General features: G+C 51.8%; 1 protein-coding gene across 1 annotated transcript; it reads right to left on the bottom strand.

Annotated features, from left to right (window-relative positions):
* Nucleotides 1-657: 657 nt before the first annotated feature.
* Nucleotides 658-23,719, bottom strand: HCK (HCK proto-oncogene, Src family tyrosine kinase). The gene is made up of 13 exons (XM_065415005.1): nucleotides 23,668-23,719; nucleotides 15,440-15,557; nucleotides 14,637-14,679; nucleotides 13,763-13,862; nucleotides 13,315-13,410; nucleotides 12,373-12,476; nucleotides 11,452-11,601; nucleotides 10,493-10,645; nucleotides 9,691-9,873; nucleotides 8,971-9,047; nucleotides 3,933-4,086; nucleotides 3,453-3,584; nucleotides 658-2,305 (listed from the first exon to the last, which is right to left on the bottom strand). Exons 2-13 carry the CDS (start codon nucleotides 15,554-15,556, stop codon nucleotides 2,103-2,105), a joined length of 1,512 nt encoding a protein of 503 aa, XP_065271077.1. The 5' UTR covers nucleotide 15,557; nucleotides 23,668-23,719; the 3' UTR covers nucleotides 658-2,102.
* Between the last annotated feature and the right edge of the window lie 1,120 nt (nucleotides 23,720-24,839).

Raw genomic sequence — 24,839 nt, forward strand, 5'->3', positions numbered from 1 at the left:
TACCGCCAGCAGGGCCCAGCTCCGGGGAGAGGACTGCCTGCAGCGCCATCTTTACTGAGGGCAGCAGGGCTCAGCCTCGGGCGGGGCGTGTCACACTCGGAGCCATCTTTACTGAGGGCAGCAGGGCTCAGCCTCAGGCCCGGGCTATGTGTAAAACACGCGGAGCCATCTTTACTGAGGGCAGCAGGGCTCAGCCTCAGGCGGAGCGTGTAACACTCGGAGCCATCTTTACTGAGGGCAGCAGGGGGTCGTTTCCTCAGTTGGTAACCTATTCGCCCCGCTCCGGCGCCATCTTTACTGAGGGCAACAGAGGGCGCAAGGAGCCAAGCGTGAAATTCTCTCGTTCGCTGCCATGCGTGGTTAACCCTGAAGCATAACGACGGTGATCTGGCACAGTTGTTACGCTGGGTGATAGCTGATGGGCCCCCAGCTGGACAGGGGGGTGGTAGCCACACCAGTGGGCATTGGCAATACTGGATACCTCCGTTGAGATAAATATGAGAAGGAAGAGACCATACCCTGAACCCCGAGATCTCTCCCTCTATTGGCCGAGGGAGGACGGAGTATTTACCAGCAGTTAGAAACAGGTAATACCAGGCCTTCTTCGCTACCACGTCTACAATGTTAAAAGAAAGCCACAAACAATGCAAAATGTTTGAATATTTATTGACTGAAAATCAAAGCTGAGATAGAAGCACATCATCCACTCTCTCCTGTTACTGTTATCCAGGAAAGTCACACAACTATCTCAAAAATTCATTAGGAAAAAGAGAGAGACTTAAACATGTCAAAAATCTTTATCCTCACTCCTGCCACCCCTCCCACCCCCACCCCAAATAATCTATCTTTAAATACTAAAAAACCTGAAATAAGTGTGCAAGAAATGCAGGGTTCCTTAGTAGAAATGCAAGTTAATATTAAACTGCAAATTGTGCTACCCTCCCCTATCCAGAGAAACTGAAGTTCACTGACGTTAACTACTTTCTCTTCAGATTTCTACTGCCACCTACTTCACGTTGTAAAATGCGTGAGAATATATCAGTCCCTAGCATCGTGTTCCTAATATGTTTTTTAGGAAACACACCTGTAATTCTCAGACAATCGTAAAGGTGCCACTATAAAATCTGCAGAAACAGCTCAAGAAAAGAGTTGAAAAATCAAAATTCTGCTGTTGTTACCCCACAGCAACTGGGGGGAGGGGAAAATCAGGCCAATGTCTGTTATTTATAAACTACCATATACGTGCGAGGCATCTTGCATGTCTTGTAAAAAGATGACGTTCCTGCTCCAAGGAGCTCAGTATTTAGTTCAGTTAATACACTTGCCAACAGTTCACCCACAAGACGATGCAGATCAGATCCATGCAGGAAACCATCACAAAAAGCGAAATGGGTTTGAAAGAGGCTTTACATGACACCTTTCATCCAGAGATCCTAAAGTCTTTTACAAATCACTTTACAAGCGACCACTTCTGGGGTGAAATCCAGCAGCTGTTTAACAGTACACAACTCCAGCACGTGACAGTTTGTGATGAGGTGTGAACTATATTCATTTGAAACTGCATGGGGAGATTTTAGTCAGAATGCAGTTATTCATAATGTAATTTGCTCTCTGTTATCCTATCTGCATAAAGCAAACAAGCATCATGGGCTCTTTATAGAGTCACGCCCACAGTTTTATATCTCATTGGAAAGATGGCACCTTCTACATCACAGTGCCTTCTTGCACGATGCTAGGGCAATAGTTCCATATGGATTTAAAGGGAATGGAGCCACCTGCTGAAGACTTCCTGCAGCAGTGGATTTTCCATAGCAGTCTCGCACTTAAGTACTAACAAGGCCTAACAGTGTTTAGCTTATCCAGCAAGTTCACAGCCCAGGGAGGCTGAAATGTAATGCTACTGCATTCTGCCTCCCAACTTCAATCAAGTCAGTGTCAGGAAATCTTTGGTGTCTAAGAAGAGGCTGATGGAAGTGGGCAATATGTATAAAGGAATACTAAGGGAGGGCTTGGCCAGGAGAAGAACAGACTGGGTGTGTCTATTACAGGTACTATAGTATGCACAGTTATGGATATCCATTGCTGTCACTGGATTGTCTACATTAAGGCTGATGCTGGTACTGGCTCTCTGTTGCAGTAAAGAAATCCTCCAGAACACTCTGTGTGTACTCAAAGGTAGGACGATCTTCTGGTTTGGTCTTCCAGCATCTCATCATTATATCATACAGCTCTTCTGGGCAGTTTTCTGTGCGCGGCATTCGGTATCCACGCTCCAGGGCACGGATCACTTCTGGGTTAGACATCCCTATAACAATGGGCAGGAGGGAAACCGAGTATTAAAACAGGTGTTTTCATTTTGATTTTTAACAACCCCTTTAGGGAGTGTGATCCCCCTAACATAGGGACAGGAAGAAAACACAGGAAGAGTGGTGGGGATGAACCCCTATACCACTACCTGGGAAAGGTACAGCAATCAGAGACAATGACATTCAAAGCAGTATTAACATAATCATTTTTTATCCCAATAAGAGAGATCAGTTACGAAGTCCAGTTCTGCATAACACTCCAAAAATAAAGACCATACTCTTCATTTAATAGGCAGCAGGTTTAAAACAAACAAAAGGTAGTATTTCTTAATACAACGCACAGTCAACCTTTGGAACTTGTTGCCAGGGGATGTTGTGAAAGCCAAAACTATAACAGGGTTCAAAAAAGAACTAGATAAGTTCATGGGGGATAGGACCATCAATGGCGTTCCTAGCCGCTGTTTGCCAGAAACTGGGAATGGGCAACGGGATGGATCACTTGAGAATCACATGTTCTGTTCATTTAACTCTGAAGCACCTGGCATTGGCCCTGAGTTTCAAAGGTGCTGACCGTCCACATTCAGTGGTGCTAAGCATCTCTGAAATCAAGCCGTGTCTCAAGCTGGGTACCCAGAAATGGATTCATCTAAGTTTAGTGGACACCTTTGAAACAACAGACCTTAATTTCATGTCTATTTCTCAGTCTCTAAATCTGGGACTCCTGCAGCTTCTGCTTTGGGCTCTGTGCACTTTGATGTCTGCAAGTTTCAACTGGGGTGTATTTTTAGGCTATAGACAGTGAGTAATCAAGGTTAAATTAAGAGCACCAGCTGGGTTTCAATCTTTCACACCATCCAGTCTGGGCTGGTACCTGCCCAAACAGCAAACGTGGATGAATGAATAATACATGTTGGTCAGAGATGTGACCACGCCAGGCCCTGGGTACTCTGCCTTTTACTTCTTGTTCCAAGGCTTTGTCACCTGGGACCCTGTGCTCATGATCCTGTCTTCAGACACTGCTCCCCAACTTTTGTGGTTCAAAGTTCTCAATGCACCCTTCCTTCCCCGATACCTTTCTAACTTCAGCTAGAAGTAGATTATATGGACAAGCCAAGAATAGCATATGGAGACATTTCAACTTTGTACCTGGGTACGGGGTCCGCCCATAGGTAACTATCTCCATCAGGAGGATTCCAAAGGACCAGACGTCTGATTTTATGGTGAAAGATCCAAAATTGATGGCTTCTGGTGAAGTCCATTTAATGGGAAACTTGGCACCTGGCAAATAGATCAAAATTGTCAGGTGTAACTCACATGCCAAGTGGCCAGAAGTGAGGCACATAGCAAGATAAGTAACTAACAGAAGGATCTATGGAGATGCAAGTTAAGTAGCCTCCATGCTACATTAACCTATGTGGTAACTTCTTCCACATGTCCTCGACATGCAAATTACGCCAACTCAGACTCCCGTGTACATGGGTAGGTGGGTGTAAGCAGACCTAAGGGAGTCCAGGTTACACCATCTTACACATCACCTCTGAATCTGGCTGTCCATGTGCATTTTGGCATGCCTATTAGGTTATGCAGGCTGCATTTGCACGTGGCATCCACAGCAGCTCTCTCTACCTTCCCGGGCTGTGTACTCGTTATCCTCAATGATTCTGGCCAGTCCGAAATCGGCAATCTTGCACACCAGGGTGGCTGACACCAGGATATTGGCAGCTCTCAAGTCCCGGTGGATGTAGTTCCTCTGCTCAATGAAAGCCATTCCTTCTGCAATCTTTAGAAAGGGGAGAAAGTGTGTGTGAGCCACAGAAACAGACCCTTCATGGGCACCATGAAAGACATTAGCTGATCATTAACAAGCACCTGGAAACCAAGGACTAGAACAATGAGTGTGCAGTGAATCCTCTCTCCCCAAGAGGAAGTGGGGTGACAGACTAAATCCCTGTCCCCTAAGGAAAGGGTTGTTCATCGAGCTTCAAGACGGGATCAATTATGGCAAAGTCCAGGATTGTGGGTGGCATTCAGCCCTCTGCAGAGGGCCAACAAGAGGCTTATGCACCACTTACACCCATGGTGGGGAGATGGCAGAGGACAATGGCTGATGAATTGATGTATCAGAACCAGCCTTTGCAAATTTCCATGAACTGGAAGCTGGGATCTAACCTGTTCACCAACCGTCATGCACATGGACTCTCACAAACACCCACGAATTTGCAGACAAACACACTCATCTTGAATTTGCCAGCACCCACACACGAGCTGGTGCACACATGATCAGAACCCAAATCTGTTGCCACAGGCCCTCAACTCTACTATCAAGACCTGTGGGAATATACTAGGCTCGTGTCTGCTTTTAAGCTGCCTCAGTGATAATCTTTTTCCTAATCTCACTATAACTGCACACGTGGAACTATCTCTGCTGAGCCCCCTGCCCCAATACATGAAGAAGAATGTAAGTGACAACATATACAGATCTCCCATTAGGATGGAGAAATTCTATAGAACTGAGAGCAACTCTCCCAGAACCTAAACATATGATGAGCAAAGTTCTCCCCCAGACATCTCTCTCATGGAGTTCAGTGGATGTGGGGCCCGAGATGTCTAACTGGGGAGTGGGAATTTTAAATTCAGACTTGCCCATAGTAGCACTGAATATTACATCTAAATAACACTCCCTTATCTGACCATGCTCATATGTGGGAGAGCCCAGTAGATGGCACTCGCCTCAAACAACACAGAATGGTCATCAAGAGGCACTCAGACAGAGCAATGGGAGCAGGAGGCAATGGAGAATGGGACACTAGGGATAAACCATGGAGCTGGAAAGGAAAGAATTCATGTGGATGAAGTATGCATACTGGACTTGCTTACCCCTGTGGAGAATCTGGCCCATAGAATTTGGGGGCCTAAATTTTCAAATACTTGCACCTGTGATGTCTATGCAAAAAACAAGTGCCACAGACACAAGAGGGTAATTTTACACTCAGGAACCTATTTGCACCCCCAGTTACTCATTCTGAATGTGCAAACGTGCTGCTCACGCAGCTGCCCAGGAGCAGTATTGCTGCCTCTCTCTGGGAAAGCTGGAGGAAATATTCATGTGTTTGCATTAAAGGTTCTAGCTAAGCCCTTGTGAAAGCTCAGATCCAGAAAAATGATGTGCACAAGTACTACGGGCATTTACCTGAGGCCGTGTGCTCTAGTGCAGAGGTTCTCAAACTGCGGTCCGCGAGCTCCATTCAGGTGGTCCGCAGATAGTTCCCTCTAAGGTGCGCGCCTGGGCGGCCACACACCAGAGAATGAAGGGCCACCCACCTAATTAGTGGAGCCGCACAGGTGTGGCTCCACAAATTGGGTGCCTGGACCCTGGAGAAGATGCACATGTGAGGTGAGGTGGTGGCCTTAGGGGGGAATAGGGGATAGGTGGAAGGGGCAGTGGGGTGAGAAGAGGGGGTGGGGGGAATGTGGGATGTGCAGGGTGGCGGCCAGAGAAAGAGGCAACTTTCCGCAGCTCCAGGGCTGCAGCTTCCAGGGAGACGGCCCTCCTTCCCAGCCCCAGCTCTGTGGCGGGGGAGAGACCCCCTCCTTCCCAGCCCCAGCTCTGTGGCGGGGGAGAGACCCCCTCCTTCCCAGCCCCAGCTCAGGGGGCTGCCGCAGTGGGGGAGAGTGGGCACATCCATCACATTAGAAAGGTAAGACTACTGATATTAAAATATGAGTTGTGTGCTTTTATTTGTAGAACAAAAAAATGTTAATTATGACTTTTTTTATAGGGCGCTTTTAACCAAAGCACTTTACAATAGTTAGCTAATGGTACAAACAACATTTGGAAAGATCATTAAGTGGTCTGCCGAGACCCTCAGCAATTTTCAAGTGGTCCGCGAAAAGAAAAAAGTTTGAGAATCACTGTGCCGGTGGATGGGGCTGAACCAGGAGACCTGGGTTCTATTCCCAGCTTTGCCATCAGCTTGGGCATGACCTTGTGCAAGCCATGTCATATTTCTGCCTCTCCCACCTTTAGCTTGTCATTTCGAGGGTAAGCTCTCCAGGCCTCAGACACAGTCCAAAAGCCCTGGTCTGCACTAGAAAATTAGGTCTGTTTAACTAAGACAGTCAAGGGTGTGAAAAATCCCCTGCCCAGTGTAGTTAAGCTGACCTAAGTCCCTCTATAGACAGTACTAGGTGGATGGAAAAATTCCTCCATCGACCAAGCTACTACCACCTCTCGGGGAGGTTGAGTCCCTTTACTAACAAGAGAATCCTTCCCGTCAGCATAGTTAGTGTCTACACTGAAGCGCTACAGCAGTGCAGCTGTGTCACTGTATCATTTGACATGCAGACAAATCCTTACCAGGGGCTAGTCTACACTTCAGAGGCTTTGCTGATACAGCTATACCAGCATAGCTACACGGCAGAGCTTCCTAGCGTAGACACAGTGCATGCTGACAGAAGAAGGTTTTTCTTCCAGCATACCACCACCACCTCCCTGAAGCACATTAGCTACGCTGACAGAACCACCCTTCTGTCAGCATAGCTGTGTTTACACTGGGGATTTTACTGACAGCTATGCTGGAGAAGGGGTGTGGCTTTTAACATGCCTGACTGACATAGCTATGCCGGCAAAATTTAGTAGTGTAAACTTGGCCTGTGTATATGTACTGTGCCTACGACCCTGGGACCGGGACCTTGGCTGGGGCTTCTAGCTGCTACTGAAATAGAAATAATAATACATTTGGATGCACAATCAGATCACTTCACACACAAATTAGATGCACAACTGCACATCCAACTTATCTGAAGATCTGGTTCTGAAAATGTTATTTCAAAAGCTATTTTCAGGGAGCATTTTGTGAACTCCTGTGAAATCTTTTCCTTTCCTTAGCCCTATCTTCAACCCACTTTCCCTTCTGCTAGGAAACTCCTTTTAGGCATGGCTTCTGCTAACACACTTGTGCCAGGCAGTGTGTATGGAGCAAACGTTCATTATGCCCCTTTCCAGGAGCCTTGCCCAAGACAACACTAGTCTTATGTTTAAAATCGTTTCCCAACATTGGGTAAAGTGGAAAACAATTAGAGCCTTGGGGAGCCAGAGACAGTGGCTGGTGGTTCAAAGCATGACTTTCTGACAGAGTAAAGAATGCCCTGGCTGGAAAGCTGCATGGCCCTGCCCAAGTACTGTGATGTCTGGCAGAAGGATGTCAGAGCTGGAGCCACCAGGTGGCCTGTGGCTTGTAAACCAGATCACCAATACACACAGTTATTTCTGCTGCTCCTCTGAGTTACACACTTGGCAATTAGCCGACTTCAGCCATAACCATTGTATCCTGGAGACAGGAGAGAGCAAGTCTGGGTGACCAGAAATAAAATGGAAACTTTCCCCATCTAGACTCCCACAAAGAAAAGTCACCAGAATCTGTAGTAAATTCTATGGCCACTGGACAGCATAAAACCGAGGCCCTTAATAGACACAGACTCCTCCAGATCCTGACATGGGAAAGGCTGGACCTGGTTCTCTGCCAGATAGCTGACCAACCGGATCCTTTACAACGCTAACCAGCTGCACAGTCCCCAGACCTCTAACTGCCAAATTCTATAGTTAAGGGGTTAATCATCAGAGAACAAACTACTTCCCCTTCAGCCACCACCACACACCTGCTTCTCCTAAGCGTCACACAGCTGTACTGTGGGGCCCAGGGACAGTTGTGAACAAGTGGCCGGTTGTTTCAGAGAGCGGAGTGAGAACACCAACGCATCAGAGGAGACGTAGAGAAAGAAAACTCACTGGATCATTTCCAGGTTTCCCTCTCCCAAAGCAGAAAAAGCACCAGGTCCTCCCCCACACCTGCACATTTTCCTGGGGCCTACGAGGCCTATTTGCATATTCAAATCAGGCTCACAACTCTCCATTGTTAGATCCTGAACAGTTGGATTCTTCACAGAGCCTAGCTGGTCTCTACCCACTCCCTCATCATCAGGTTTTACCAGGGAGGAACCTCCCAGGCAGGGATTTGCTCCCAGCAGCTACTGACCTACAGGCCAAATATGTCTCCTGATCGTTTCAGCTTTTGAGTCTAACACACTTCCTTCCAGTAACACAGTTTGGCCCTTTATACCTCCCAATTGCGTCCCAAACACTCAGCTGTTACAACTCACAACCCCGAGGGAGGTAAGGAAGTATTGCTCTTTGCCTTTTAAAAAGACAGGCAGCCTGGCACTCATCTTACTTACACGTCAGTACTTGACACTGCCCTCAGCGAGAGAAGGGGCAGGCCTCGAGTTCAGGGGCTTGCTCAGTGACACTGAGTTAAGTGGCACTCCAGGGTTCCTGGTACCCACTCCCATGCTCAGTACTCTAGACCACACTGCCTTTGAGTACAAGGGCCCTTCTGCTCTGTAACCATCCCAGTCTGCAGTCTGGCCTCTTCAGCTCACACAGGGCTCACGAACGTGCCAAGAGACCAGTTGTTTTGACCCCAAAAGGTCAATTGCTGCGGGGACTTGAGGCCTTAGCGCAAAGACCTTCAGCACAAGCTGGCCTGGCTTTTCTCTCACCACTGGCCACTGTGCACAGCTCCATTCCTCCTCCGTGGCTCACGCCCAAACTAGGAGCAAAAGTTTCCCAGGCCGCCCTTATGCCCTCACCGTGCTCCCTCCTCACCTGGGCAGAGAAATCAATCAGCTTCGGGAGAGGCTGCTTGTTGCCTTCATCGCTTTTCAGGAAATCCAGCAAACTGCCTGCAAAGGGCACGACAGGGAAGTGGTCAGGGCCTGGGCAGCATGTTCTGTCCGTTGCCAAGCCCCTGGGTCATGGCCTGCAAACTTAGCGCACTCCCCACACCTGCTCAGGGAAATGTAGAGGGGCCCACTACAGAACCAGCCTCCCAGGAGCGATTTCTCAATCCTGCACGTCCCCAGAGCTGCAGCCGGAGGGATTCAGGCAGAAGATGGGACCTCTCATGCTCTGATCCGCGAGACGTGTCTCCTGCCTCCCTTCTGCATGCCTGCAGGGTGGGGTTAGTCTGGGGGAGGAGGGGCGCTAGCTCGACTCCAAGGGTTTCTCATGCTTCTTGCCATTTTCTTTGTTCTCTTCCTGTCATTTCCCATGCTCCTTCCCTCTTTCCTGGCAACAACTTATCACATACTTCCAGCCACGAACCGTATCCTGGCCAATTGCATGTGGGCAACGCACTCCTCCCACACCCAGGGACAGCACGTGTGGAGGGGTACAGGCAACCGTGTCTGTCTGGGGCTGCCAAGGAGCATACCTCGCCTACCCCCGGGCGGGCCCTGAATAGCGTTACCACCTGGTATTAGTGCACTCGGGGCTCCATCTCTCTCTCTGCCCCAGAGGCAGGTCAGCTGGGGCGGGGGGAGTTACCTTGCTCCATGAATTCAGTGATGATGTAAATAGGCTCTTCCTTGGTCACCACCGCGTGCAGCTTCACCAGCTTGTCGTGCTGCAGGCTCTTCATTAGGTTTGCTTCCGCCAGGAAAGCTTCCACTGACATGCTCCCTGGCTTCATGGTCTTCACCGCTACTTTGGTGTGTTTGTTGTAGGTGGCTGGAAGGGATAGGAGGACACTAGGATGCTTCAAGGCCATTCCCAACCTGCCTGGAGCTGCTGACACCATTAGCTGCTTTGAGAGCAAAACTGTACAGGGCTTCCTCTCTTCCAGTGGCCATGGCCCTATCCCACTCTGCAGTTACAGCTCAGTCCTGTTCTAGTTACAGCTCAGGAACCTGATCCAGGTGCTAGCACCCCTGAGGCTGCTCATCTCTCTTCCTCCACCCACAGTACCTCAACCCCTCCCAATTCGCACCGAGGCTTCTCTGCCCTGGGAGATCATTAGATTTCAGAGGCATGACCCTGGTTTGTATGGACACACTTGCTACATGAAGGCTGGTGGCTAGACATATCCTTCAGTGCTCTTCCCCCGTTCACGTGGCCCAGCCCCGAGAGGCAAATCATAGGAGAAAGAAAAGCAGAATTTGGTTTCATATATCCAATTATTCAAATCCTCCCTTCTCTGCCACTGGAGAGATCATTTATTTACCTGCCTCCTTCCAGTGGCCTTCCTTCCTTATTGCCTACTATATCCCTCACCTCTTGCCTTCAGAGCCCCTTCATCATTACATCTTCTGTCTTCCCTTTCCCCTTGACCCCCAATTCTTGCTCTTACCCATCCAGACTTCTCCAAATTGCCCAGCTCCCAGCTTCTTCTCCAGCTTCAGGGATTCCCGGGGTATTTCCCAGGCATCTTTCTCCCAGGGTTTCTGTGGCTTTGGCGCAGAGCAGGGGAAAGTGAGCTTCTGGCACAGCCCATCACTTTGGCCTGAAAAAGAAGAACAAGATCTACTGATCAGGATCAGTCTTTTCTGCCAGGCAGGGTGAGTCTGGGCTACAAAGCTCTGTGCCTGCTCCTCTCAGGCTAGTAATAGCATAAGGGCCAGCGTAGATGCAGGTGTTTTCACCACACGCAGGATTTCACGACTCACATAACAGTCTGCCACGTAAATAATGCCATTCAGTCCAGCCCTAAGGACCATTTTTGCTTTAATGGGATAAACGTTCATCCGCATGGCGTGTGACCTGGAGTGTGAAGTCCCCTCTATGCACTAAGTAGGTACAACTCAGGAAGCTTCCCCACAGTGCCCTGCATCCTGGGTTTTTGGAGGCCGGGGAGCACAAGCCACTTCTGGAGTGTGGGAAAGTTTCTGACTGTGCAGCTCTCCAAGCCTCTGCTCCCGCATGCAGATCGCTAGGTATGGGGGTAGTCTGGGGATGTGGACGCCTGCCGCTAAGAACTGGACTACAGCCATCAAAATTATGTCCTAGAGCATCAAACCGGCTGTCAAGCACTAACGACTTGCAGGCACCAATGACCAGGGCTGGATTCAAAGCAGTAACCTAGAGGCAGAAGAATCTGTAACTGATAGACAGCCCCTAAAATGAAGGAAAAACCTTCATTTGACGGGCAGAGAGAGGGACAGAGGTAGCAGGAGCGAGGAGATGCTGCAGAGAGATGAGCCTCTAGGGAAGCCGCCTGCCCACGGTGATAGCAAGGCAGCCCGGAGGCGGCAGTGTGCACAGGCAGCACTTAATCCATGGAGGACCCAGCGCATGTAACGTAGGACTCACCCTTATAGTGGCTGACCAGATCCTGGAGCGTGGCAAAGCTGTTCCGAGGGGAGATGTAGAAGCCACCGCTGTCCAACGTCCGGATCTTATAGTGCTTCACTGTCTCCCCGTTTTGGGGATCAAAGTCTCTCACAGACAAGGAGTAGCTCCCTGATTCAAGAGACAGACACGCAAATGGAGACTCCAGGGATATCGGCAGGCCCTGTTGAAAGCGGGTAGCTACAGGCTCCTGCTCTGTAGAGCTTCCACACTTGCACAGGTTACCCCAGTAATGCCAGCCTGAGCTCCCCTCCACCACACCACTGCCTACTGCCCATGCCACAGCAACCTCCCCACTATGCAACCCAGTTCATTGCTGCCAACGGCAGCTAGTTCAACAGCCTGCAGCCGTGCTCAAGGGAAAGCAGCTCTGCTAACCGCTCCTCCCTTAAGTGCCCGCATCCCTTTGTCTGTTGCAGGGATTTCCAGGAGCACGGCAGTGGGATTTCTAGGCTGAAACTCAATCCCTTACTAGAGGAAGAGTTTGCAATGGGCTTGTTTACTGAAGCACTGAGCTGAGAAGCAGATAAGCTCTGCCCTCCCCATCATCTGCTCCTCCTAACCTCAAGAGGAGTGTCAAATCGGGTCATTTCCTGCAAGCCCACCCCTCCCAGGGTGTTTTGCAACATTGCGGGTGACAGCAATACTTTAGCAGAACTGTATGTTCTGGTAGCAAGAGGAACCAAGTTAGACGCCCAGAGCAGAGAAGGGACTCGCAAGGGGGAAACTTTCAGACCGCTGTTCTTTCCCTGCCTGATAACTGCTGCATTGTCTGGATCAGGATCACCCACCCCCAGCCAGCCTCCTCCTGCCCTGTCCCAGACAGCAGAGGCCTTCTGATTCCACAAGGGGCAGCACCCCCTCTGCTGCCCCCTTTGTTACCTCTCGTTGTCTCGCTGTCTCGGATCATGAAGGACCCAATCATATTCCCCGGCGCAAGGAGGTAACGCTCTGCATCTTTCCGGCTGACTCCTTTGAAAAACCACCTGTAGGGCGAAACCAGAGCTGACCCCAGCCACACGCGCTGAGCACGCAGGCGGCTTCCCAGCTTTTCTGCTTCTCAGACATTCCTGAAACTCTGCCCATTTACGCCTTTCCAGGACAGACTCAAGCCGAGGGTGCTGCAGCCTGGTTTGCCATGGTGTTTCTACAACACAGCACTGCTTTATCAGGGTCATTCCCTGTCGATGTAACATGGCAGTTACAGCTCCCGTGTCTCCATCACTGGGCTGCGAAGACCTCACTCCACCCCCACCATTGTCTGTGCTCTGGGGGACTCACCATGGCTTCTATGTCATGCCTTTCCAATGGATCTCCCTGGAACACAGGAACAGGCTTCCCGGGTGATCTCTCCCCCTGGCCTCACTTTCTCCTCTGGACTCTGAAAAGCCAGGGTTGGGGGGCTGGAGCCCACATTTAGCCATCCCTTCCGCACTCCGGGCATTCCCACCCCCTGAAGGAGTGAGTGGTGGAGAGAGGCCAGGGCAGAATTAGGGCAGCTCATTCTCTGGGTGTGGGGGGAAGGGCAGGGAAAGCTTATGGTTCCCATGAAGGAGGAGAAAGGCGTCTGTGGGGCAGTGGGAAGCGGAGACTCTGGTGGCCAGCCCCAGGTCTGTCTCTAGGCAGGAGAAGAGTTTAACCTTCCCGGAGACGCAGCAAGCGGAAGCAAAGATCAGCAGAACAGAAATGGGAAGGTTACGCCTGAAAAGGCAGAGAACGGCAGACACGATGGGCAGCGGAGTGCAGGTTATTCAGCTAAAGAGGGATCTGTGAGGTTATCCCTGCACAGAGATCCTGCTCCACGCAAATGAATGGCAGACTCACTCTTCTGTCTCCAGGGAGTTTACCCGGGCAACGTAGTTACTAGGGATGTAGCCTTCTTGCCCGGTCAGCGCCTTTGCTCTCCACCACTCTCCCGACCTGAGGAGAGACAGACATGAGATTGCTCCCATCACCCGACATTGCTATGGGAGTCTGCAGTGCATTTCCAGTCCTCCCTACCCCCCAAAGGCAGCAGTTCTAAGGCATCTCTGATGCTGCACTCCAGGCCATGAAGCCCTGTAGCAGAGGGAACTCTACAGGGCCATAAGCCTAGAGAAGCGTAATCACAGGGAATAAGCCTTCAAGGCTCCCCAGGACCCACAGAGCCAGGGCACAGCGAGGGGTTGCCAGGCTCGCAAGAAAAACAGGCTAGTCTTATGCAGTCACTCATTTAACCTCAACGCCTTCCACTCCCGCAGCCAGGGAGCAGGGGTGCCGGGGCTGCACTTACTTCTCCAGGACCTTCAGCTGGTCTCCTTTATGGAAGCTCAGATCCTCATTGTGTATCGCTTCATAGTCATACAGGGCCAGGACGATGTAATCATCAGAGCCTGCAGGGCAGAACACACACCCCGTCCCTCAGAATGGCAGAAGAGCTTCTCCTGGGCACGGGCAGTGGGAAGCAATTGACTCAGACACGAGACATCCTCACCCCTCTCTGTCCACAGGTCACGGGGACCCCTCCATTATTCCAGTGGATCCCTCACCCAGAGGGAGCACTGGCTGTGCATGCACAATCAGTCCTGGCTGACCCCACACTGTTTCCCCTGATGGAGTCCAACCCTGACTTGCCAGGATCAGGCCCCTCTGGTGGGTCCTTCCCTATTCACCCAGCCAACCCTGTTATAACTGTGGAGTCCCCTCCACTCCAATAGAAAACAAAGCCAACAGCAAAGCGCTCGTCTCCCTCACAGTAACGTACACACTCACGCCTCCCCTCCCCACACACAAACACACTCGTGCACAGCAGGAACTGCAGACCTGGGGGAGGTTCCATGGGGGGGTAATGATTTATGGACTTGTCTGTTTTCAGGTTTTTGATGAGCTTGGGACATGCCTGAGCATCCAGAGGCACCACACTGAGACCATTACAGTCGCTGGCACCCAGGACCCAAGTGGAATCTGAACTCAGGTTCCCAAAGTTGAAAGGCTGGTGTATTACATGCAACGCTCAGACATCTCGTACTAGGGAAGGGTCCAACCGGGGCACCGGAACAGATCCTCTGCTCTGGGGGAGTTTGAACCAGATCTGAAGGCTGCAGCTCACATTCATCTCCAATGCTCGCTCCTAACAGAGCTGCCGGCAGATCATATTTTATACATACCATCCGCTGGGTGGGGCTGAGTTGCGCTGGAGGCATTATTGCTCTGGAAAGCAAGTCGGGGAGAACAGTTAGAGTATGAAGTCCCCAGACATCACACAGACCAATCACTCCCCTGCGGAATGGAGATGGGCCGTGGACAGCACTGGAGACCACGTGGAGAGGTCACACGGGGGGAGACTGGGCTCAGCAGAGCTGGGAGTTGCACCATGAAAGTCTGGATGGACAGTGGGATGGAGCACACGCTCCTGTGGGGTGCCACAGCCCATTATGGATGACGAACTCCTGCAATATTTATTTTCTCTCTTTAACCCATTCACTGCTGACCTCTAGTGGAACCATGACCTTCATCTCCTCCTCCTCTTTCTCCCTCTCAAGTGTCTTCCTCCTTCTCTGACCCCTTTCTCTCTTTTTCATTCTCCATTAGCTTCTTCATTTCCATCAGCTTACCCTCTTGCCCGACCCCGGGAAGGATTGCAATGCATTTGCATTCCCAACCCAGAACAAACCAGCATTACCCCCAAGCCACAGGCACCGTGACGGGTGACAAGTAGACTCCTGCTGGAGTGCTGGTCCCAGATGCCCCAAGAGCAGGCTGTCCTACTGCCTACGTCAAATCCAAACAGAAATATTGGCTGAGGGGGGGGGGGGGGAAGAGGTTCCGTAGCTCCCTTTTCTCTCTTCTAATGGCTGGATCTTGCACCTCATTTCCCTTTGCCCCTGGCCTTGACCCATCGGTAAATACAACAGCAGCAGTGACCTTCCCTAACGCTCAGAAAGAAATTTCCACTGACATTCCCACTTACTTTCTTGTTAGTGGATGTGGGGTCTTTCACATAGTGGGGCTGCAGGAAATTAGGGCTAGAATCAGCTTTGAAGTCCTTGCCATGCACTCTGGCATCCTTGGATTTCACACAGCCCATCCTGCAGCGGAAAGAAGAGAGAAATAGAGTTTCACCGGCTCAGTGCTGCACAGAAAGGAAATAACTTTAACACTGACAAACCCATGTTCACGCCTACACAGCCATCAGACCCCCACTCATCTAGCCTGCTCGGTCACCAGCAGCGGCCAGTACCAAGTGCTGGAACCCCACAATGAACAGAAAAACCAGCCCAGAGGAAAATCTCTCCCTAACCCCAGGCAGTTCGCGGTTGGCTTACATCATACAGCAGGAGTATTATCACGACTCCCTCCAAAGGAGCCCAAAGATGGTAGAAACTTCCCAAAAGGGAAGGAATCCTGACCCCAAGGAGCTTACAAAATACCATTAGACAGGACACAAAATATCATTAGACAGGGGAGGCGCGAGGGGTCTCAGCAAGAGGATATTGTGGTTACTCAGGAAGGGCTAGACCATCATCGAGAAACTAGGAGATGTTTTTAAATTTGTTTTATTCAGAGAAAAGAGAGGTCTGAGTAGGTGAATTTCACGAGGTCATCGCAGCGGAGAGGGGCCTGAAGGAAGGACATGATTGAGGAGAACTGGGGGCCTTGCAGACTGAGCGTCCCGTGCCAAGGGACCACAGAAGGCACCCAGAGACAGCTGGGGGAGAAGTGACAAAAGGCCAACACCACTGGCAGTGCGGGGGAGGCGAGGAGTGAGGACACCCCGTTTCTCACAGTTCTGGCTCACAGAGCGGAGAGAAAACTCCTCAAACAGCCGCAATCACAGCCCTAGCAGTATGCTCCCAGACATGGCCACGGGCACCGCCCACTTGGGAGGATCTTTGGGGACCGAGATACCAACCACCAGGGCCGGCTCTGGCTTTTTTGCCGCCCCAAGCAAAAAAGCCTCCCGCCGCCTCCCCCCCCCCCCCCGCCGGGGAGCACGGCAGGGGAGGGCGGCGAGCCCGGCCGCGGCCCCGCTCTCCCCGACCGGCCGGAGCGCCGAGAGGAGGGCGGCGAGCCCGGCCGCGGCCCCGCTCTCCCCGACCGGCCGGAGCGCCGAGAGGAGGGCGGCGAGCCCGGCCGCGGCCCCGCTCTCCCCGACCGGCCGGAGCGCCGAGAGGAGGGCGGAGAGCCCGGCCGCGGCCCCGCTCTCCCCGACCGGCCGGAGCGCCGGGGGGAGGGCGGAGAGCCCGGCCGCGGCCCCGCTCTCCCCGACCGGCCGGAGCGCCGAGAGGAGGACGGAGAGCGCGGCCGCGGCCCCGCTCTCCCTGACCGGCCGGAGCGCCGGGGGGAGGGCGGAGAGCGCGGCCGCGGCCCCGCTCTCCCCGACCGGCCGGAGCGCCGGGAGGAGGGCGGAGAGCCCGCCGCAGCTCCACTCTCCCTGGCCGGCCGGAGCGCTGGGGGGAGGGCGGCGAGTCCAGTCGCGGCCCCGCTCTCGGGCCGGAGCGCCGCCGGGGGCCCCAACAGCCCCAGTATGTTTAAAAAAAAAAACAACAACAACAACAAAACCAACCCTGAGCGCCGCCCCCCTCCAGGTGCCGCCCCAAGCACATGCTTAGTAGGCTGGTGCCTGGAGCCGGCCCTGCCAACCACAGACCAAACACCGGGGCCTGTACTCAGACAAGACTCCCACTGGCCCAGATCCTGAGCGGTGCTGAGCAGCCGCAGTTCCTATCGGCTGTCAGTGGGAATCGCAATCGCACAGCACTGCTGCAGATGCAGCCCACTGAATTCAGTGCGAGTTCCCCTCAGTGAAGGCGGCAGGACTTGGCCAGACAATGATAATCCTTGTTAAAAAAGAAAAAGAAAAGTCTTTGTGGTGGCCGAAGTACCCTCCAAACACTAGTTAATCTGCGCCCCTGCGAGGGAGGGAAGGACATACACACCGAAGGCCTGGTGAACACTCCAACACCCACAAGAGTAACAGGTGTTCAGCACCCTGGAAAATTAGTCCGCCAGTCACCTGCTCTGCCGCACGCGTCCCCCTTGCAGTAGTGCCTGTGCTCAACCCTGCTCAGCAAACTGCATGGGACTTTCTGGGCCTCAGAGTCCGGGGAAGGCAAAACTATGTTCCCTGTCTCTTGTTCATCCAAGCCTTCCCCATGACTGTACTGCCTTACTCCAGGCTCACTGCTGTATGCTCAGAGTTTTCATCTCGCTTGGACTGCATGCTATTTTGAATCATATTTCATCAAAAACAGCCGCGTTGTGGCTGTGGTCGCAGGCTTGAGGCAGTAGAGTAGCTGATTAACTGTGTTTTAAATAGACATAGGGCCTGAACCACAGAATTCAGATGCAGGCCAAGATGTCCCCACACTTCAAGGACTTTCACGCCAAGGGGCCAGCGTTGGTCTATTTGCACAATGGTGCTGGATCTAAAATTTGCATCGAAACCAGTGACCGGGGGCTTGCTTAAAAAGAAAACCCCAATGTAAAAATGTCATTAAGGTTTCATGTCCCTCCTGCCCCCACCTGCAAGGTCTTTCCACAAGTCAGGATTTACAGGCGTCGTGTTGTAAGAACGGGGGTCCAGCAGGACTACCAGCACAGGAGTGACATTGTGGAACAGCCTTCCAAGGGGAGCAGGGGGGGCATAAAACCTAACTTGTGATAAGACTGAGCTTGATAAGATTATGGTGGGGATGGTATGATGAGATGGGCCACATGCCATTGCAGGCAATCTGTGACTGCTAGTAGCAAATACCCCCAATGGCTGGAGATGGGGAGGGCTCGTAGTTACCACAGAGAATTCTTTCCCAGGTGTCTGACTGCCGGGTCTTGGCCGACAGGCTCAGGGTCCAACTGCCGGCCGTATTTGGGGTGAGGAAGGAATTTCCCCCCAGCTCAGACTGGCAGAGACCCTGGGGGGTTTTCACCTTCCTCTGCAGCATGAGGCCTGAGTCACTTGCAAGTTTAAACTAAGCTAGAGTAAATGGTGGATTCTCTGTAACTTGAAATCTTTAAACCAAGATTTGAGGCCTTCAGTGACTCAGCCAGAGGTCAGAGGTCAGTGACAGGAGTGGGTGGGTGAGGTTCTGTGGCCTGCGATGTGCAGGAGGTCAGACTAGATGATCACAATGGTCCGTTCTGGCCTTAAAAATCTACCCCAGCTGTGAGCTCAAAGGTTGGAAAGCAGGTGAAGGTTTCTAAGCTGTCACAATGATTGTAACCAGAAGGGGAGCAAACAGGAGATTAGTTCTAACACAACGATCTCCTGCCACCATGTAAGCACTGTGTTAAGATCGTGACTGGTAAACAGAAGAACAACAGAACCGGAAATCAATGGCCCAAAACTGGCGCATCAGATATAAGTCCTAATTGGGGGACAAAATAATGAGGTGATGGGCTATTCCACCCATTACTCCCTTTTGGGGGCTGTGAAAAGACACTTTGGGGAGGACCAAAATGAGAAGGGTAGACTGAAGGCACCATCTTCACCATCATGGCTGCTACCCTCACAGTCTCCTGGGACCCCAAAATCCTCCGATGACATTGCCACCTCCCCCAGCTCCCACTAAATCCCAACCACCCCTTGGAACGTGAGCAGCGCTCGAGTCAGGCCAGAATGCTGTTCCGGCACCTTTTTTTTATTTTTTCCTTTAAGAGCCGGAACGGCGTTCTGGGACTTCTGCTGGTCCTCAGCTAGGCAGGTCCTTTCCCCTCCCCAGCAGGGGAGCAAGGGGGCTGGAGGCACCAGGAGCCTGGGCATGTTGGGAGCTAGGTAGCAGGGCCACCCAGAGAGCAGCACACCATCCCCAGACCCTCTCTGCTCCCTCCGGGGGCCTCCCGCTGCCCTGCAGTGGAGCGGTTATTTATTGGTTTAGGACTGGCACATGGAATGTGAGACTGGGTTCCTGCTGCCACCCCTTCCTCCTGTGGCCTTTTCCTTCCCCACTTTATTTCTTCTCCTTCCTCTCTCTCTCCTTTTGCCTTCTGTTTAATGGAGTCTGGCTCAGCCCAGCCAAAACAACTGCATCTTTTGCAACACTGCTGCGAGCCTGGGACCAGCGGAGCTAAAAGCAGTGCCCTCAACAGCCTGGCATTGGTACAAGTTTGCCAGGTCTCCAAGTGGCTGTTAAGACCATGTGCTGGGCCAGTGCTCTCTAGCCGCGAGACTGCAAGTAAGAGTCTGCAATGGAGACAGACGTTACATTTTCTGTCTTTCCTGTTCTGTTCTCTCCACTCTTGTGTGTTTGTCTTATTTTATCTTGCAGGAAACGGGGCCGGACTTTAACAGCAGCAGCAGCTCCAGACCATTTCAACTCCCTGTTTCTCTTTTGCCCAGAAAGGACTCAGAGTGGTAGCCATGTTAGTCTGTATCAGCAAAAACAACGAGGAATCCTTGGGGCACCTTAGAGACTAACACATTTATTTGGGCATAAGCTTTCGTGGGCTAGAACCCACTTCATCGGATGCAATTTGTTAGGGTGCCACAAGGACTCCTCGTTGTTTTTCCAGAAAGGACTGTTATTACCATCTTTAAACAAAAAAAAACCAGCTGTCAGACGGGGTTTCCTTATGAAAACTCTCTACAGCTAATGGAAACAAGGGATATTGTTAAAATGAAACTTTACTTAATACTTTACATGTGAAATGCTTTGTTTTCCCTGCTTCTCGGTATCCTTAATAAAAGATTATAAAGATTTTTAACACTGTGATTGTCTTGGGGTTAAGCAGCCTGAGGTCATTATACTTGAAACCTCAAATCGTGTTTAACTGTGTAGCATTGTACAGTGACTGGATCATGTTAACACCTTTGACTCTCTGGGCCCATTTATTCCATCACAATTAGTACAACAGTAGACAATTGCTTGGGGGAAAAAAAAAAAAAACAGACACAAGAAGGGAGAAAGTCACTCCAACAGCCAGCTACTCTGGTGATATCTGCCCGTTGCCGTTCCCTCTGTTGGGAGCTGTCGCATGCACCCAGAACAAGATTCCCAGCGTACCCCTGCCCGCCGCGGCACTGCCAGAGCGACACAAAACAATATGGGCACATTGGTGACTGAGGCCCTGAGAATTACAGGAATGGCAGCCACCCAGCATAAGGGGTGGAACTAAGGGCAAATTATAACGTAGACACAGAAATCTCTTAACTGGCACATGTAGTATCTGCTCCTATGAGCAGACTCCCTCCCCCCCCCCCCCAGTGAAACAAGGAATGGGTGAGCAGGGAGGGGGGTGTGGGGGAGTATATGGAGTACTCCCAGGGCTGAGGGAGTTCAGTGTGGGGTTGATGGGAGATGCAGATTGGGGGAGCCCATCACATGATCTGAATTTGCCAAAGGTGAAGGACTTCTGGAGAAAAATCACAGAAGCAAGATGGAAAAGACCCATGAGATCATGTCCCCAATTGCACATTCTCTAGGGCTCTGTCCACTCTGTAGTTCTGAACGTTCCAAGTGACGGAGCTTCCGCCACCTTCCTTGGGAGACTATTCCACTGCCTCAGGGAGCAATTCCTAACATTCACCTTAACTTAACCTCTCTAAATCTCATCCCATTACTCCTCATTCTAGCCCCTTGCGCTGCCCCACGGCACCCTCTCCATCCCCGCAGTTTCTGGGTTCCTCATTGTCCTCTTACGTACTGAGTTAAGAGTGGCAGCTGCCACCCCTCACCCAGCTTTTGTAAACACTGGGCTTTTCAAAGTTCCCTGCAAAAGGTCAGTGAACCTTTAAAGTGTCAGCAGTGAACGGGCCACAAGAAGCAGAGACAGCGGAAAAAGCAGCTTCCTGGTGTCCTGTGGAGACCCCACTCAGAACGAGAGAAAGGAGGTGCTTGGTGCTGCAGATGGAAAGGGAAGAGAACCACAGCATAAGCAAGAGACGCCGTGTAACTGACAGCACGCACTGTACTCCTCCCGCCATGATGGAGACCAGGAGGGGGTGAGCAATGCAAAAGGGGGTTCTTTCACCAAGAGAGAAGTACAGCTTGGGCCTCGTCCTGCAAGAACTCCTTTGGCTCCCAGCAGGAGCACCTCTCAGGATAGGGCCTCTACCTAAGCCGCAGGCGAGGCTGTGAACAGCAAACTAAGAGACATTTGAAACCAGTTCTCCATTTTGGAAGGAACCTTGTAGCCTGCCCAGAGATATAACCGCATTTCTCCAAACAGCAGAGAGAATCAGGCCCTTCCTCCCTCTCCAAGATCTGTTCTAGGGCTCCTCTACTCTGCCAGTACCAACCTCCTCAGAATCCAGGAGAACGTGCTCCTCTCCAATCAGTGGTGCTGGAACTAGGGGTGCTACCGCACCCCATAGGTTGAAGTAGTAATAACCAACACCACATACATAGTTTCCATCAGCAGCACCCCCCACTATAAAAATTGTTCCAGCCCCCCTGTCCCCAATAGATGCTCCCCTCCATTGCAATACACTGCTCCCTTGTACAGGTCTCCTACCACGGGGCTGCAAAGAGCCCCTCCAATGAGCTGTCGTGCACCTCAGATGGAGCTACCAGACTGATAGACACTTGCCACAAACTTTATGAAGACCCCTTTGGGCCCCCTACATCGGGCTGGGGGCAAAGCACTGAGCAGCAACACAGCAATCGCTGTCTATAAAGGGAACATAAAGTCCCAGCAGAGGGCTTGAGAACAGGGCAGAGTCCTGGCCTTGACGGCTCATTCTGACGGGGTGTCGGCAGGCCAGCCTCTGAAGTCCTTACTCAAGGAGTCCGTGGGAGTTTTTTGGGATACCCCAACCGGTGGGTTTGGCCCTGTGAGTTTTATGCAGTTAGAAAGTACTAAGTTTGCTTTGTAACTCTCAGTAGTAGCATGGATAGCATCTTCCCGATAGCCCTAGGACAGTGGTTTTCAACCAGCGGTCCGCTGGCCCCTGCGGGGCCACAGACTATGTCTAAGATTTCCAAATGCTTCTGCACCTCCATTTGAAATGTTTTAGGGGTTTGAAAACCCCTGGGCTAGGAATCTGCTTACTAGAGACTCTATTCTTACTTGACTGTTTTCTTTCATCTCCACTCTCAACTTGTTTGGGTGCATTTAGTGTCGGCAAAAGGGTTCAGATTAACAGGCCCAGAGATGGAAGGACTGTTCTATCCATAGAACAGGTCCAGCATGCAAGGAGGTACCGTGCAAGCTTCCCCCATACACTGCTCAGCCAACAGGGCACAGGCCTGTTCAATACAACACTTCTGTGACGAGATAGAACTACTAGGAACTGGACTGAGAGCTTCCTTCCCTTCGTTTTACCATTGTAGGACTTTTCTCTGGGTCCATTTTCATAATAAATGAGGGGTATTTAAAGGTGCCCATTCTCCATATTGCTATCTAGAAGCAGGGATGTTATGACACAGTACTATGAGTTAGCATTATATTTTTGAAAGCTCAGCCTCCCCTTTCTACAGGCTCAAAATGGTGAGAGCAAATATTTGGAGATGGATGGCTGGCAAATCCTGTAGTTAGCTGTCCAGCGGCTAACTTCTGCAGGTGACAGTCACTAAACTGGGGGGGAAATTGGAGTGCAATTTTGCAGATACAAATTGCACCTCCAAATAGGGAGGCCAGGCTGCACTCCTGCTGTAAATGTGGGGCTTAATTTGGTATGGTTATGTGAAGAAGAGGTCTGGGTCTGGAACAGCTATCATTGCTGGAATTGATAGTCATTGTACTGGAAGTCCAGATCTAGTGACTGTCACATGGCCCCAGCCTGAGATGCTGCCTTCACCATGAGCAAGGGTCTGAGAGGGAGAGGATACAAGACACGTTCTAATTACATTTCTTTCTGGAGGAGGAGAGGGAAAGAGCTGTTGTGCACCTCATTTTTCAAAGTCACCACAAGGTGTGAAACACCAGAGGCCAAATTCATTGCCACGTCACTGAACTGAAGTCAGTAGTTACACCCGCAAGGACGAAATTATCCCCAGACCTGTAGCAATAACAGAAACCCCAGGTGACGTAACAACACTGCCTGCCTCAGAGTGCAGGAACCGAGCTCCAGTTGTAGATTTGGGGCACTGGACACTGGAAGAGTGTAGCTGGTTGTAAGTGGGGAGGGTGTCATTAAGAGTTGCCAGTACCTAGCTCTCAGGGGTTGCACACATATCAGCAATTTTTAAGGGGAACTGAACTCATGTGTCAACTTTTCAGCTATTTCATTTCATACATGGAAAAAAAACCCAACCATACCTCAATGTTGATAACTTCAGTTCCTTCTCCGCAAACTGGCAATGACCTTCAGTTCCTGAAAAAAAGACCACACCGTATAAAAGTCAACCTTCAGTTCTTTAATTCATAAATAACCTTCCAACAGCCCCAGGTGGTCTATTTGCAGGCACCCAAATAAACAGTGTCTGTGTATGCACATTCCCAGGCACAATCTTTACTAAAGTGGATTCAAGGGAAGGGGATAGAAGTCTGCCCTGAGGACAGGTTATCCTATCATTGCCCTGAACCATTTCTTTGCAGAAGCTGGTACTGGTCAGGAGTGGAGACAGGCTAACGTTAGAGCAGCCCTCACCTGCTCCCATCTAGCAATTCCTCTGTTCCTACACCGCTACCCTTTGCAAACACCCGCCCTGGGACCCAGCCACAGCTCTGCTAAACTGCTTGGCACTCCCAGAGCTGCTTTTCGTTTCCAAACATTAAATAATGACTCTGCACAGCAGCCTGGCCAGACGCTTGGGTGACTTTGGGCTCAGCTGAGCCCAGCCTGCCCGGGGAGCTCCTGCAGCCCAGAGCATCGCACCGCGGTGCAACCAGCTCCCTTGCAGAGCTCGCCCTGCAGAGCGAGCTGCCTGCCCACGCGGCGGGTGGGACGCACCTCCCAGCCAGGCCAGGGGCTCGCTGGTAGAGCCGGGGGTTCGCGCACCGCAGCCGGGGCGCCCAGGCACGGTCTGCGCCCTGTCCGGGTCCCACCCACGGCAACTCCGGAGCGTGGTGCCCGGGCTCTGGGGCCGGCACGAATCCTCCAGAGACCCCGGCTCCAGCCCCCTGCTGCAGCCCGGCGATCTCACCTGCAGCCGCGGGTCCGCCTGAGGCTCAGCCCCCCGTCTGCTGCATGTCCGCCCCCGGCGACGGGCTCCTTCGGGCTGGGAGCCCCCGCTGCTCCCCGGGTCCGGGAGTCAGGCTGCCGGCTCCCCCGCCTGCCCGGGGCCGCTCTGCCCTGAACCGGCTGCTAAGTGGCGAGCAAACCATGCCCCCGCCCTCAGGAGCCGATTCTGAGCCCCCCCCCCCATCACATGCCCCGCCCACACGACTGAGGCCCCGCCCACCACCGCCACATGCCCCGCCCACTATCCGTTTGGCATCTACCGAGCTCTCCTACTCCGATTCCATTCCAGCCACCTTTGTCTCCCTCA

This window comes from Emys orbicularis, chromosome 12 (assembly GCF_028017835.1).
Source record: "Emys orbicularis isolate rEmyOrb1 chromosome 12, rEmyOrb1.hap1, whole genome shotgun sequence".
Lineage (NCBI taxonomy): Eukaryota > Metazoa > Chordata > Testudines > Emydidae > Emys > Emys orbicularis.